We start from the raw sequence: 16162 nt of genomic DNA, 5'->3' as shown, positions 1-16162 counted from the left end.
CCTATTCATTTTATACTCACGCATTGTCAATTTTTCCAACTTGGCATATGCACTTGCTATGTTTTTGCCAATATATTTGTGACCATCATAAATTCCTTTCTTTGGCATACGTCAATTGTTGCACCATAGCCTGTAAGAAATGCGTAAACATAATAATGTAAACGTCTTCAAATGCACTTCTACTTCTAACTTACTTGTAAGTCTCTAATCTGTTGCTCGTACATAAATTGCGTCTGCGTCGAGGTCTCTATCCGATTGCGGCCTTGGTTTACATTGGCCTTATCCGACAACTGGCGTATGATAAGCTGCGCCATTTCCAACTCATTTGACTTTTCTTTGAACTGATGTTCAACATCGGGAGCACGTTGCTGCATTACATCTAACAGCCTTTTCATTTCATCCAGATGAGCCGCTTGATGTGGCCAACACCCAAAAGGTTTGTTTACAAAGTGCATTTTTGAGTAGTTGAACAAATGCCAGTGCGCAGCCAGCGGGTCAGTTGCTGGCAACAATTTGCAGGCTTGGGCCAGCGTTTGTTGCGGCTGCCGGAAAAGTAGCTAAATAATGAAAGTAATTATATGTATAGCGGAGTAGGAGGTTTTCCTTTATTTTAAAAGCTTGGTTACTGATTTCACTAATTGACGACGATGCAACGATCACCGTGAAATCGTTCTGCAAATTGTTACCAGCAACTGACCCGCTGGCGGCCCGCTGGTATTTGTTCAATTACTGAAAAAATGCAAATCATTATAATGATTGCAGTGTTTTAACACTTTCAGCGATTTGCATTGCATTTAAGAAGTACACATTCTTTACTTTTAAACAACCAATTTACCATTTAAAATTACATAATTCCGTAAATCCGTAAATCCGCGATTTATTATGCACTTTGTAAACAAACCTTTCAATTTTGCCCCAGCTGTTCGATTCTTCTTCTTTTTCTTAGGTCGGTGTTATGCAGAAATTTTGTTTGGCAAACTGCGTGCAATTGTTGTTGCAGCAAACTCGGAGAGAGCGAGTTTGGCGACTCTCACAGCAAACTAATTTTGTTTGGTCAAACTGCAGCAAATTCGGTGTTGTCATATACAAAAATTTTAAATTTTGCGCGTTATGTGCATCTGAAATTCTCATTTCGTGTTGGCAATAGCCATGAAAACCATAATGAACGTGCAACCCTGTGCCAAACTCGACATAACCACCTCCGAGCAAACTAAGCAGCCGCCATTTAATTTGGCAAACAAAAGTTTGTCTGCATAACACCGACCTTATTGAATTCGTCTTTGCTCTCTAATTCTGGTATATTTTGACGTCATGGCCAGTTGCTCTCAGCTCGATTGGCGCAATCTTGTATTCTATCATTCTTGAGGAAAATGTATGCTCTTTGTTTGGTACACAAAGTCAGTATTACCGCAGCCGTACTGCGATGAACATGATGTCGGTGGGATATAAATAATTTTCTCGCAACTTTTCATACCCTTCCTCCTGTTTTTAAACTGTTTTTCCCTTTCTCCAGCCCGCGCTCGCACTTTCGCTACTGCGCGGGCAAAAAAGTGCCCATGTCTGCTATAATGGATAAAAAGTAAGTCAATTGAACTGGAAATTGTAAAAAATTTTGAAATATACATATGTATGTCTGAATTACAGATCAAAAATTGTAAGCAAAAAAAGGCAACTTGCGCGGTTGATCGAGCTGATGCAGGAGAATGAGAACATAGGCAAAGGAATTTTCGGAAAGAGTAGGGGCGAAATCTCCGATTCTATTCTTTCTCTTTCTTGTGCATATAACTCCGGTTACGCCATCCAAAGTGTTTTTGCGCAGAGCCGACATCAAAGTTTACAAAAAACTGCATAATTTATTAATTAACTAGTGCTCGGAAATTTGAAATCTTTATTTTAAATTAAAGTTTAATTCTTTCACTACACTTGTATGTTAAAGTTTTTAAACTCGGGTCACGCGTTTGGACACAAATACCCAACATCATTGTACAAATAACTAAACCATACCGTAATTCTTAAACTTCCATAAAGTTTATTAATGAAGAAAATAGCATTTTCTGCAAATCCTGTAAAACCTACAAACCGTGAAGCATCGGAACGCAGCTTGTATTCAAAAAATTCACATATGTACATACACTTCATCTTTCAACTCCAAGTGATCCGACGAATCTCGCTTCCACAGCATCTTCGTCATCACCAGGGAACGGATTTTTAGGACCTAAAAACCTATAAAAAAGGCAAAATAAAATAACGAAATAGGCTGGAAAAGGCAAAATAAAATAGCGAAAAAGGCAAGAGGAGGCACTAGGTGTTGCAAAAAAAGGCAAAAAAAGGCAAAACAAAATAGCGAAAAAGGCAGGAAAAGGCACTAGGTATTGCAAAAAAAAGCAAAATAAGGCACTAAAAAAAGACAGAAAATACGAAGAACAATCAAAAAATACATTTATTTTAAAAATGTTTATATTACAAGTAAAAAGCGAAAAACTATGAACTAGAAAATTTTTACTTAGAATCTTTGACTATTTTATCCTTTCTAGTTTCTAACTCATAAAGCTTTAATCTGTATAGTTGTAGTAACATTGAACCACAAGATGCATTTTGAAGTTTTCTGGCAGCATTTTCATTCGATTTTCGCGAAGAAAAGCCTTGAATGTACTAAATGTGTGTTCGACGTAAGTTGATACAAGCGGCGCCCAATTTAAATATGGAATGTTTGAAACGTTCATATTATCAGGAATAAGGGCGTTTTCCTCGCCCTTTACAATTTTATCCACATCCCTAATTGTCTCCAAGCCTTCGTTAGCTGAGAAAATGGCTTTGAATTTTTCCAACACCAATTTGGCAAGAGGTCTCTGCGCTTCCATAAGCCGCACGGGCAATGTGTATATTTTTAATCTTAAAAAAAAATTGTAAATGCTATAATTACTTTTTTAAAGGTAGAAAAGGCAAAAAAAGGCAATATCTTAAAAAAGACAAAAAAAAGGCAAATATCTTAAAAAAGGCAAAAAAAGGCAACATCAAATGTGTATATATGGAATCAGGGAAAGCTAAGTCGTGGACATTCTTAATCGAATATAGTATATCTCTTTAGCAGAAAAAAAGGCAATTTCCATAAAATCCGTTCCCTGGTCATCACTAAACCATATTTCAACTGTACCCATTTTTTTAATTTTATAATGAAAGCAATTATTTTAAAAATGATGTAAATGAAACACTAAAGAAACAAATGTAAACAAACAAACAGCTGTTTACAATTCCGTCAACAATTCACAATAGTACAAATTTGTATCGATCAAGTTACACAAAAGTAAAATAAAAGATGATCGACTCGATCGACAAATATCTATTCTACTGCCAGTCGACACTCGCAATATGGGCCTACTTCTTTCGAATATTTTGTACTACCTTTTAAAATGACTTTTCTATAGCAGATTAGAAAAATTTTAAAAGGTTAGTAATTTCAGTTAAAAAAGGTACTCATAGATCAACACATAAAGTATGACTGTCAAACACTTCTCTAGCTTACAAAATTCATTGTGAAGGGCAGTGTTGCCGCCGCTCAAAGAACTTTCTAACCAAGATTTGACGAAAAAGTTACCAAATGTAAGGAAAACTAACCAATTTTTTTATTAGATTAATAACTCAGGTCATCACAAATTCTTTTATATAGTACGTATATACAAATTTTACAAACTAAAGAAAATCAGTTTTTATTTGCATTTTTGAAAAGTAAATCCTTTGATGGCTGAAAATAAGTGAGATACATTCATATATAAGTATATATATAAATACATATTTTAGAAAATCAGGCTTCCCGTATTAGGTGCATATGTATGTTAATATCTTTAACATTATCAGACTCTAAATGACGTTTTTAAATAAGTACATAGGTACACAGTTTCCAACTTCTTTGTAAGAATCAATGAAATACCTAATCAGCGTGAACAACCACATTGTAAATATTTTATAATTAAGATTAAACAATTAAAAATTGGACTGTATTGAACTATATCGTCGCTCAGCGCGAAGTACCTCGTATACGCCAAACGCAGTACCGCGTATACGATAGTAAATAAATTTTACAAAAGCGCGAGAAACCGATTTTTTTAAAACTTTGGAATGGTATTTCCCTTGAACCTACTTGCTATAAGATTATTATTATTAATCTTAACTTAAATTAATAAAGTAAGCAGTAATGGAAAAATAATTACCAAATCCCTCTTTTATTGTACATACATGGCGTGGTATTGGATTCCGCATATACATATATATGTACTATCTGAGTATGTATTCATTTGAAGTAGTCTTTAGCCGACCATATATATTATGTATTCTGTATATTATAAAACAAATACATACATATGTAAGTAATATTAACACAATGATTCCAAATATTCTCACTTGGTTTCACTGCTGGGGCTGCCACTGCTGCTGCTACTCTCCTCAACCTCGACAGGTGTAGCTGGCCTATGTCTTATAACGAACCTAATTTAAAAGTTTTTTGGAAATACATATGCAAAATAAAACCAAAATTGTGTATTTTTTTCTCACTTATCCATAGAATTGAGCCCGTTTAAATTAACTTGAAACACCAATTTTGCGCGGAATTCTAATAATTTTTCGCGGCTTCTTAATAACTCTCGTATTATTCAAATGTCATTTCAGGCACATACTATGTAGGTGTGTGCAAAGAACATAGAAATTGTGCAACTGCGGGGCCGTTTCAAAAACTTGGCGATTAATTCACCGCCATTTATTAAAGACACGAACCGATAATAGTTGCACCCTCGAACTTTTACTGTTCTTTTGCATATGTAAACACATGATTGTTATCGGAATAAGTCGAATCTTGAGTTGCCATTTTAGAGTAATAACTTTAGTTAAATAACCATATTGAGCAGAATAAATGTATTTGTTTATACTATTTTTCAAAGATTTAATTATTGTATGTATACAAAAGTTAGAAACTACAGCAAATTTTAAAAATAACCAAAATGGGAAATATCTTAACAACTTTACAGGCAAGAAAAAAATAACCAAAATTGGTTAAAAGTAACCAAAACGAGCCTTTGTCGATGTCATTAAGTTGGGGCCAGGGTTTTAGATACTCGGCACACGTTGTAGTTTGTTTTCAACCTTCTCCTTCAGCCACTCGGATAACGTCATAAGTGTCGTTTAATTTTGCTCGAACGATCTGATACGGTCCCAAATATTTCGGTTTTAACTTAAGACCGCCACCAAATTGTGTACGCTTTATAGCTACCAGGTCACCAATCTTATAACGATGAGCAGCCTTACGCCTCAGATTATAGGTACGTCGATTTTCGTCTTGCAGCTTGTAGATTTGTTTTTTGGCTTCTTTACGTAGGACCTCTCGATCTTCGTTAAAACTTGCAACTATTTCATCTTCAACCAGTTGCTTAATGCAAGGATCATCCTTCGTATGCATTTTGATGCCCACTAAAAGTTCGAAAGGCGTCCTCCCAATACTTCTTGTAAACGTAGAATTGATAGATTGCTGCACACGATCAACATAGCGATACCATTTCGTTGAATCGTCGATACTAAGTTTTGCCAAAACTTTGATGATTATTGCATTCAGTCGTTCCACTTGCCCATTGGCGCGAGGCAACCCAGTAGTAATTTTATGGTGACTGATATGCTCTCGTTCGCAATACTCCTTAAAATCTTCGGAAATGAACGCTGAACCTCGATCGGATATGATGTTAACAGGATTACCAAAAACAGCACTCTGCTCTCCCAGCTTGGCAATGACCTCCTTGGCTGATGTCGTCTTAGTGGGGTACAACCAACAAAACTTCGTGAATGAATCGATAATAGCCAGTATATGTTTGTACTGCTTACTGGTCGAATCCAACGGGCCAAAAAAATCAACATGATAGGTATTCAACGGTTGTTCCCCCTTACTCAAACAATGTAATCCACCCTCTTGCTTACCTTGCTTGCGATTATTCACAACGCATGGTATGCAATTTAGAATGTGATTCTGAATCTTTTCGTCAAGCTTTGGTATAAAGTATTCTTTGTTTAACAATTCTTTCGTCTTCCTAACAGCAAAGTGACCCCTCTCGTGCGCCTGTCTGATGATTTCTCTCTGCATCACTTTCGGTACCACCAACAGCTCATTGTCATCCACTAGTTTATACAGCACGTCACTCTTTACATAATAGCCATTATATAATTGTTTATCTTTGAGAATTTCTCGAATTGTTTGCAGGTCTTCATCTTGAAGTTGTGCTCGTCGAATCTTTGCGATAATGTTTTCGTCGTTGATGGTCATCACGGCATATCTGCTTAAAGCGTCTGCGTGTCTCATCTGTGAACCCGAACGATGCTCCACGGTGTAGTCATACTCTTGTAGAAAGAGGATCCACCTTGCCACTCTCGTACATAGGTCTTTCTTGTCAAGTGTTTTTGTAAACGCCTTACAATCGCTAACAAGTTTAAAATGCATGCCGAGAAGGTACACCCTGAATTTTTTCAAGGCTTCGATGACTGCTAAGATTTCCAACTCGTAGCTCGTATATTTACGCTCTGCATCTGTCGTCTTCTTGCTCATGTAATAGACGGGAAGTAGTTGATTATCTATCGGCGATTTTTGTAGCATGTCTGCGCCGTACCCTTCAATCGACGCATCAGTATGCACCTCGGTCTCATATTTCTGATTAAAAATATTTAACACTGGTTTTTTACTTAAAAGTTCTTTTAATTTGTGAAATGCATTCAATTGCTCGTCTTTCATTTCAAATTTTCTGTTTTGTTTTCGTAAGTCACTAAGTGGCTTCGCGATTCGTGAAAAGTCCTTAATAAATTTTCTAAAATAGCTGGCTAGCCCCAAAAAACTCTCTAACTGCTTAAGATTTTCCGGAACTTTAAATCTAAGTAGTGCTTCAATTTATTTGGTGATGGCGATATTTGCTGATTTTCAATTATATGCCCTAAAAATTCCACTTTTTTTTTAAGGAACTGACACTTTTTGAAATTAACTTGAAGTCCATAGTCTTTACACAAATCTAGAACTTCTTCTAGATAATTCAAAGCTTCGTCCTCATTACTAGCAGGTATGATGATATCATCTATGTATGGTAAAGCAATACCACGACGCGTCAGCTCCCGAAAAATTGCATTGATATGGCGCTAGAAAACACCAGGCGAGTTACAAAGACCAAAAGGTACTTTCAAAAATTGGTATTGACCACTGCGTAACAAATGACGTATACTTTCGACTACTTTCTGCCACTGGCACATGAAAAAAACCGTTTTTTAAGGCTATGGTACTAAAAATGTTGGCATTTTGTAATCGATCTAATTGGTCCTCAATCAGTGGAAGCGGAAATCGATCTTTAACAACCACTTTATTCAATTGTCGAAAGTCAACACACAAGCGTGGAGAACCATCACGTTTTTTGACAATTACGACCGGACTACTAAAGTCTGAATCTGACACTTCCACAATTCTGTCTTGTAACCACTGTTCGATCTGATCTTCAACCACGTGCCGTTCAGCTATCGGCAATCTGCGAGGAGCACAATAAATAGGACTTTCGTCTTTGAGTATTATTTGCATTTGAATATTTGTGGTTTTACACTGTTTTGGCTCGTAATTTTGTACCAAACTTAATACTTTTTGTTTAGCATGTGTGCCAGCTGTTTCGTCAATGTTTACATAATCACCCATAGAATCAATGTTTATGTTTAAAATCGATAATTGTTCACCTTCACTGTCCACGTTATTTAGCTTTGCTATTTTAATACCAGATGAATTGAATGTCAACTCAGCTTGTGCACACAAGTCAACGCCGATTATTACGTCCACATCCAAGTAATCACTCGGCACAACATGAAAAACTAAATCAAAAACTTCATTATCAACGTACATTCTTTGTAGCAATTCACCCACTGGCTTGAAACTATTTTTCTTACCAAAGCCAACTAATTGTATGTTAGAATCCGACAGATCTGGTTTATTTAACGCTTTATACACATCACATGACATAATGTTCACTTTACTGCCAGTACCAAACAATGCTAAACAGCTCAAATTGTCAATTTTAACTTTCTTTTGCATGATGTCTTTCTTTGCGCACAACATGTTCACACTTTTCGCCGCGTTACGCATTTTCCTTGCAGAACAGTCTTTTGCTATGTGTCCAAATTGTTGACACTCAAAACACTTTATACCTTTGTCTTTTTTCTCACATTCAATAGATTTGTGTCCCTTTTCTCCACAATTATAGCACTTTAGTTCTCGTTTAGCATGTCCGTCTGAATGGTTTATTTTCTTCTCACCTCCTTTCTTTTCGCTTTCCTTACATTGTTTATTTCTGCCACGCATTTCTTCGTACACTTTTAACTTGCGTTTAAACTCCTCCAAATTAGTTGCGCCATATAAAATAGTCTTGTTTATAGTCAAATCCTTCACACCGTCGATTACATATTGTATAAGCGCACACTCTTCCACATTTCCGCGCAATGCCAGATCTTTCATATGGAAAAAGTACTCATACACACTTTCGTCACTATTCATTTTTCTTTCTGCTAACAATTTATGTAACTGCGCACTATTCGCTACTGTTTTAAATTCCCTTAGCAAACTGTCTTTCAGTCTTCGCCACGACCTTATGCCCCTTTCGCTTGCAACAAACAATCTTGCAAGACCCTTTAAATATTTTTTCGCAAAAACAAACTTTTGGAACTCATCCCAATACATTATTGCAGCAGTTTCTTCAAACTCCTCTACCCACACTTCAACCGGCAATTTTCCACTACCATCAAACGACTTAATAGAGTCCTCCACATCACGAAAGTTAATAGAAAATCTAGACATTTGCGACGTAATATTTCTAGCCATACCCGTATTTTCTATTGCACTCACATCAGCGTTATTCGCAAAAGATAAAAAGCAATCGTCATTTTCTTGTTTCCGTTTTCCTGTATTTCCTGCGTCGTCACATCTGCGCTCAACTCGTAGTTTCTCGCCACAAATGTTCTTATATGGGCGTGCCACATTGCTCGCACCGCCTGTTGTGCTTGCGCTGTCGCCGCCGCTGCCCACGTCGTTAACATCAGCTTCGTCGTCGCTATCGTCATCGCCTTCATTTGAACACAACAATTGCCCTTTGCTTAAGTTCCTGAAGATATGTAATTTTAAATTGTCCACTTTGTGACTGAGGCCCAAAATATTGCAAATTGAGACATAATCATTAGCGCTCAAATTAGCGTCAAGATATTCTTTCTTCTTTTTATAACCGTCGTCATTTTCGCCAAAAGCAAACCCATCTAATTCACGCGAACGCTGGCGATTTCCCCTGTCCCCTTCGCGCTCGTACACGAATTTATGCAAAGCTACCACATTTTCTTTGCGACTGCGCTTCAAACTTTCCCGAACATTCGCGAAAGTGCCCAAACACGACATTGTACTCAAATTTTAATTCCTTGTTCTTTAAAACAAACGCACTAAAAAATTTCGGTCGAGCCCCCAATTTTGTAGGATTTCAATTTATTGAATCTGTAATTTAATGTTCAAAGTCATATTTAAAACTAAAAAAATAATTATACATATTTGAAATTGAAAAAAACCATTTGTGTCAATGCTCGTCGCCGACTATATCTCAACCAACTCAAACTTCTGCTTGCACCTGTTACTTGCTACACGGGTGGTTAAGGTTTCCGTTCCCACATATATATATATATATATATATATATATGTATGTACGTGTTTACATAGAAACCAGTCATGGCATATATGCACTCCACCTACATACATACTTGTATATCTCCATATCGATGTGTACTTATATGTACACACAAAAAAAAAAAGAAAATAATAAAAATAAAATAAAAATAAGGAACTGTTGCTACAGGCTGTCCTTACATGTGCATGCTTTATTAATGGTTTTATGTTTGTGATTCGGCAGATTCTCAGCGGGTGCTAACCCGAGGGCCAGCGACGGCAGCTTAAAGACGGCAGCAACAATAACAATAAAAATAAGGAATCTTACCTCCAACGCATTTTACTGGGCGAAGGTGCACTGCAGCATCCAACGACATCTGCAACATAGGACACAAGACCGCGGTGTTTCGGCCAAACAAGTGTGAGCAGCGGTGCGCTCCTGGCGATACACAAATTTCACCATCACAAACTTCACCCAAAAGAAAGAAAAAAAAAACATCGCTAAGTGGCTGAATACGCTCGCGAGGTGGACAACCACTCGCCACACTACATAACTACGCGTGATTTAGAGAGCAGAGTAGTGGACACAATTCGCCGCGACCAACTGGGAACAGCAACCGTGGTGAGAGCGGAAGTGTGTGCACCCCTTGCACCGATACAACCGGAACTAACCTAAAATTTAGGTTAGGTTAGGTTAGGTTAACTCGGCTGCCCTAATCCCTCAGGAAAAGGGCACACTTAGGCCACCAAGGGCCCGTTGTGATGCCGTATAAGAGACTCCATATGTCCCTCCTCTTACCCTAGTAGTGGAACCACTTCGTTGCTCTGATGAAGCGCACAAAGTCATAGACACTGGCTGAATCCAGTTCGGCCAGACATTCAAAAAGAATAATGGAGGAACGAGCATCGGCGAGCTCTAGCCAGAGCAGGACAGTGGCATAAGTAGTGCTCCACGCTTTCGATTTCCTCCTCATCGCGGCAGCTGCGACAGTAGTCGTTTGACTGCAAACCCATTCTAGTGGCGTGGATTCCCATCAGGCAATGCCCGGTGAGAACTCCAATAACATGCCGCAACAGTGGTCGCTCCAAGTGGAGAAGAGGGTGAGATCTACGCTTGTCAAGCTTAGGCCAGATATGTCTTGCTATCCTGCAAGTAGGCTCCGCAGACCATCTTATATTAGCCTGTCCGACGAAGTTATTCTCAAGCCAGAGCTTGCAAGAAGATAGCGGAATGCCCGCATTACGGGCTGTACTGATTGCAGGCAACAAGGTTCCTTTCCTTGCTAGTTCATCTGCAGTACAGTTTCCTGGTATGTCTTTGTGGCCTGGCACCCACACAACATTAGTGACGTAACACCTTGCCAGTTCATTAAGAGTACGTCTACATTCCAAGACAACCTTCGACGTAGATTTGTCACTATTAAGTGCTTTAATAGCCGCTTGGCTGTCAGATAAGATTGTTACCGCCTTCAGATTAATTAGAGAATCGATCAGCCAACTTGCAGCTTCATTTATTGCTGTTAGTTCAGCCTGAAAAACGCTGCATAGATCTGGCAGACGGAAACTGAGGCTAAGTGAGAGTTCTTGCGAGTATACCCCACTTCCTACCTTCAGATCCAACTTGGAGCCATCAGTGTAGATGGCTGTTGAGTCAGAATACGATATCAGGACCGAATCCTCCTCCCATTCTTCCCTTGAGGGGATCCTTGTCCGGAAATAATTCTTTAGTCCCGTAGACGGGACTGTGTAGTCCAGGCGCCTAAAGTCATCTGGAAGATTTTCCAAGATTCTAGAGTGCCCAAACCTCGTGTCACTCCATTTGATTAGCGCATTTAATCTAATAGCATTACAGCTTGCCTGTAGTTTACCATATAGGTCCACAGGTAGCTAGTGAAGCAAGGTCTCTAGGGCTTTAGTCGGCGTCGATGGTAACGCTCCCGTGATCATCATGCACGCCACCCTTTGGACCGCTGTTAATTTGTTTCTTATTGTAGATTTATCTACGGACGGCCACCAAACCGTTATGCCGTAGAATAGAATGGGACGCACAACCGCTGTGTACATCCAGTTCACAATATGAGGCTTCAATCCCCATTTTTTCCCAATCGCCGATTTACAGGCATACATAGCAGTTATAGCTTTCTTGCAGCGCTCTTCTATATTGCGCCGCCAAGTTAACTTTCTGTCAAGAATAACGCCCAGATATCTAACCTCCTCCGAGAAAGTCAGTACCGTTCAAGGAAGGAGGTTGTAGCCGGACAGCTCTCGTTTTCTTTGAAAACAGAACCATGGCCGTTTTTGCCGGATTGACACTAAGCCTACTTCTTTGGACCAGGTATCCACGACGCGTAAGGCGCCTTGAACTAAGTCACATAGAACTTGGGGGTGCTTACCAATTGCCGTCAGGGCAAGATCATCCGCGTAAGCAATGACTTGGCAACCTGTGCCTTGCAACCGTGACAGCAGGGTATCCACAGTTAGATTCCAAAGAAGTAGGGAGAGAACACCGCCTTGTGGGGTTCCGCGACTTGCATATCTTGTTATAGATACCTCCCCCATCTCCGAGTAAATAGTTCTACTGCCTAAGAGGCGACGAACAATAGGGTGATCCAGCCCAAGGCGAGCTAGGGCTTGAAGGACCGCTCCCGGGAGAACATTATTGACGGCACCCTCGATGTCCAGGAACACGCCTAGTGCAAATTCCTTAAAAGCGAGAGTCTTTTCAATGGTGCTGACAATACTATGCAAAGCTGTATCCACAGATCTACTTTTCCAGTAGGCGTGTTGACAGCTAGAGAGATTATTTACATCAATTTCCTGTCGGCTCTGCAAGTCTACAAGTCTTTCCAGAACCTTGAGAAAGAAAGAAGTAAGGCTTATCATTCGAAAGTCACTTGGTTTAACGTGGGAGGGTCTACCTCCCTTGGGAATAAACACAACTTTCGCCAGGGTCCAACCCTTGGGTATGAAACTAAGCTTGATACAAGCCTTATAGATTAAGACAAGTATCGGACATAACACGTCAGATGCTGACTGAAGTTGGGCAGGGAAGATACCATCCATACCTGGAGATTTGTAGGGCTGGAAGGACTTTATGGCCCAGTCTACCCTTTGTACATCAATGAAGTCCGCTGAAGTCAACGGCCGTTCAGAGATAATAGCCGCGGTGTTGGGCTCCGCAGTACATCCTGGAAAATGCGCGTTCATTAGGACTTCAAGCATTTCCTCACGAGATGACGTCCAGTCACCATTTGGTTTCTGAATATACATCGGGTTCGTCGGACTTTTCGCAAGCACCTTTCGCAGGCGATTTCCCTCCGACTGAACCTCTATACTATCGCAGTAATCCTTCCAGGAGTCCCTTTGGGCTTTCCTGGTGGCATTTTTAAATTTCTTCACATCGCCAGTGTGGCTTCTTCTTTCCTCTCGGAAGTACAAGTGGGCAGGAAGCAGATAAGGCCGAATTACAGGCTTCGGTAATGCAATCAACGGCTTCTTCAATTTGTTCCGATGAGCCTAACTCACCGAGAGAAGCAAGGTTTGCGAGAGAAAGCTCCGCTTCATCAGGTGGGGACAGTAAGCCTAGCTTACTGAGAGAAGCCTTGTTGAGCAAATTCCCCGAGAGTACTTTCCTAAACTTAGTCCAGTCAGTACGTCTCTTGTTTCTGTAAGCGGCCGAGGCCGGAAGTTCAAAGGAGATTACAAATGAGAGATATATGTGATCAGAGAATGAATGGTCGCTCAGTACCTTCCACTCCCTAATACTCTCAAAGAAAGCGCTAGACGATAAGGTAATATCTAATACCTCCTTCCTATTTGAGGTTACAAAAGTGGGTTTATCACCAATATTACAGATGGCTAGATTATATAATAATATAAAATCAAGTAACAACTCACCCCTCGGGTTGATGTCGGTAGATATCCATACCGCGTGATGCGCATTTGCATCGGCTCCGATAACTATGGGAAACTTCCTCGAGTTGGCCTCTTTCACCACGTCCAGTAACCGAGTAGGCCATGTAGGTACTGACCAGCCAGAGTGTTGTGGATTCGCTTTCCACAGAGATGCTCACCGTATCTTCATCGCTGAACTGTGTGAGTAAATTATAAGAAATACTTTTTTTTGATTAATATACATGCCCTGATCTTACCTGCCACAGGTGCCGACACTATGCGGTAAGCATCAGAATTAAGTCCACAAACCCTGTGCTTAACAACCCAGGGCTCCTGGACAAAAGCTAGCTCCTCCCCTCTATCACTGAGGTGCAGGAGCAGAGCTGCAGAAGCTGCTTTAGAGTGATGAAGGTTTATTTGTAGAACCTTCATCCACAGCTTATAAAATATCGTCCCCGTCCATCACTTCTGGCGGGGTTCTATCGAACCTAAAATTTAACACCACATTCCATCTATGCTCCTTTTTTTTTTATAAATTTCATTATAATTACTCAAATCTAAATATTAAGCAACCGAGATAGAGTAGGTTAGGCCCGTCTACGGGGTTTCACTTTTTGTCAGGTTACCCGCATAGTAACCCATGTGACAATACGGGAAATTTTGTTCCCCAACTTGCACTCCTCGAAATTGTTTTTGCCTCCATAGAAGAGTAGAATTTAGGCTTTTACATATATGTATATATGTACATGTATTTCTTTTGTTTTAATTCTTTTTGATTTTATGGATAAAATCCATCTTTTACGTAATTAACACATCTCGTAGAAAATTTTTTTATAGACATATAAATATTTTTTTCACACACTTTTTATACACTTAACACACTTTTTTTTGGTTAGTTAAGTTTAACCACGTTTTTTTGCACTTTTTGGTACATAGGTACATTTTTATCACATAAGCTTTTTGGAAGGTTTAAATGAAAAAAAATATATATATAAATAATAATAATAATAATTTGCCAACTGGCTTTATGACCTTCTGTCGTAAAAACGCTAAAATTTTCGTAAACCTTACCTTTAATTCTTTTTTTAGTTATTTTGAACTTTTTTTGTAAGATTTTGGTTTTTTTTCACACGCGCACTAGCACACAAATTTTACGCGAAGGCAATTGCAGCGAGAATAGAACTGAAGCTCACTTAATCTGCTCGATGATCAAGTTCAGGTCTTCTGTTCCCATTTATGTTATGTAGGATTGTTGTTTTACCTTTCTTACCCTTTCAGCTAGCATCGCATGTTGGTACCATCAGCGGTGGATTAGTGTGGTGAGTAACAATCCTTTAATACAACATATTTTACTACATCACACGCACATATATTAAAATACATACGTATGCCCAACAGCTAGCTAGGTGGCTGCTGTTTTTTTTCCATTTTATCTACTTGCGCGTTTGAAAAGATATTGAAATTACAAGAAGAAGTTAGGCTGTATTAGGGTAGTCAAAAAAAAAAAATAAATTAATTAATAAATAAATTAATTAATAAATGGAGTAAATAGGTGTTCAGAGTAGTAGTAAGAATAAAGAGCTAAGTTAATAGTTAATAATTAATAGTTTAAGTGGTAGAAATAATCTGAATTTAAGTAGATTTTGTGGTAGTAAGTAGTATACTTGGTGAATAAAGATTGTATATATATATTTCAGAAAAAAAAGGAATGCACGTTATCATTGTTTATAGGTGAAGCAAGAGTTAGGCGAGATGGCGTGCTAAGTTTTCTGCCGTTTGGTGTTGGTGTTGCCCTCGTTGCGACTTGGCAGGAAAAAGGGGATGTTAGACCTAGGCTAACTGACGAACTAGGGACTTAACTGGACTGATAGACTGACGAAATAAGGTCAGGACTAGGGAACTCCACTTCTATGCTTTGGAGCCAAAGTGGGGTTCACGGCTGTTTGCTATACAGACAGATGGGGTGGGACGGCTCTCTTCTGACAGGACTGGCCTTCTACCGCTTTCCTTTTTCCCGCAGTGTTGTCTCTCGTTTCCATTTCCTCTATCCGGCATGAATTTTTTTTGTTTGTTTATGGCTGTGGGCTGAAAGGAACGGCAATAACCACGACAAGGGCTGACGAGCTAAAGCCGGGCTACAACCATGCCGACCCGCCGTGACTTCAAGTCCAGTACAAGCAGTTTCATAACAATGGCGCCCAACGCTAGGTCTATTTCCTTTTTTTTCATTTTCTCACACCTTTAGTTCTTTTAATAATTTTTTTGTTGTACTGTTAACTATACACTTTCATGATATTTCCTTCTTTTCCGGACAGAGTAGGTTTCCACAAGCGGCTTTACTTGGGCCAAGACCTAAGGTAAATGCGCTAGCTGGAAAACATGGGGGCGGTACGGGTTCCACTCCGAAAGATGACTTAGCGGATTACAACATCCTGCAAAAGAGATTTTTCGTGAGGAACTGTACAACATTTTTATTTAATTGAATTCAAATGTATTTTTGGATATGGAAGTTGTCCAGCGCTACCATCATGTGGATCCTGCATCTAACTGATGTGAGGTGCTTGGACGTTTTCCATG

General features: G+C 39.2%; 1 protein-coding gene across 2 annotated transcripts; it reads right to left on the bottom strand.

Annotated features, from left to right (window-relative positions):
• Positions 1–9: 9 nt before the first annotated feature.
• Positions 10–668, bottom strand: LOC118734814. 2 transcript variants are annotated; one of them, XM_036464497.1, is made up of 2 exons: positions 195–664; positions 10–130 (listed from the first exon to the last, which is right to left on the bottom strand). In XM_036464497.1, the coding sequence occupies exons 1-2, from the start codon at positions 453–455 to the stop codon at positions 86–88; spliced, it is 306 nt and encodes a 101-aa protein (XP_036320390.1). In that variant the 5' UTR covers positions 456–664; the 3' UTR covers positions 10–85. The 2 variants fall into 2 exon arrangements, with proteins under 2 accessions (XP_036320390.1, XP_036320391.1); XM_036464498.1 differs by having other exon boundaries at positions 17–95; positions 195–668.
• Between the last annotated feature and the right edge of the window lie 15494 nt (positions 669–16162).

The sequence above is a fragment of the Rhagoletis pomonella genome, unplaced genomic scaffold, assembly GCF_013731165.1.
Source record: "Rhagoletis pomonella isolate Grant_MI unplaced genomic scaffold, Rhpom_1.0 Rhpom_scaffold_00002, whole genome shotgun sequence".
Lineage (NCBI taxonomy): Eukaryota > Metazoa > Arthropoda > Insecta > Diptera > Tephritidae > Rhagoletis > Rhagoletis pomonella.
This window is presented reverse-complemented; position numbering and strand designations above follow the sequence as displayed.

What these genes read in the sequence shown, in the direction of transcription:
- LOC118734814 (XM_036464497.1), bottom strand. Translation starts at nt 455, where the DNA reads ATGCACTTTGTAAACAAACCTTTTGGGTGTTGGCCACATCAAGCGGCT. An exon ending in AACAGATTAGAGACTTACAA is followed by an intron (nt 131 to 194) that starts GTAAGTTAGAAG and finishes CATTTCTTACAG; the next exon opens with GCTATGGTGCAACAATTGAC.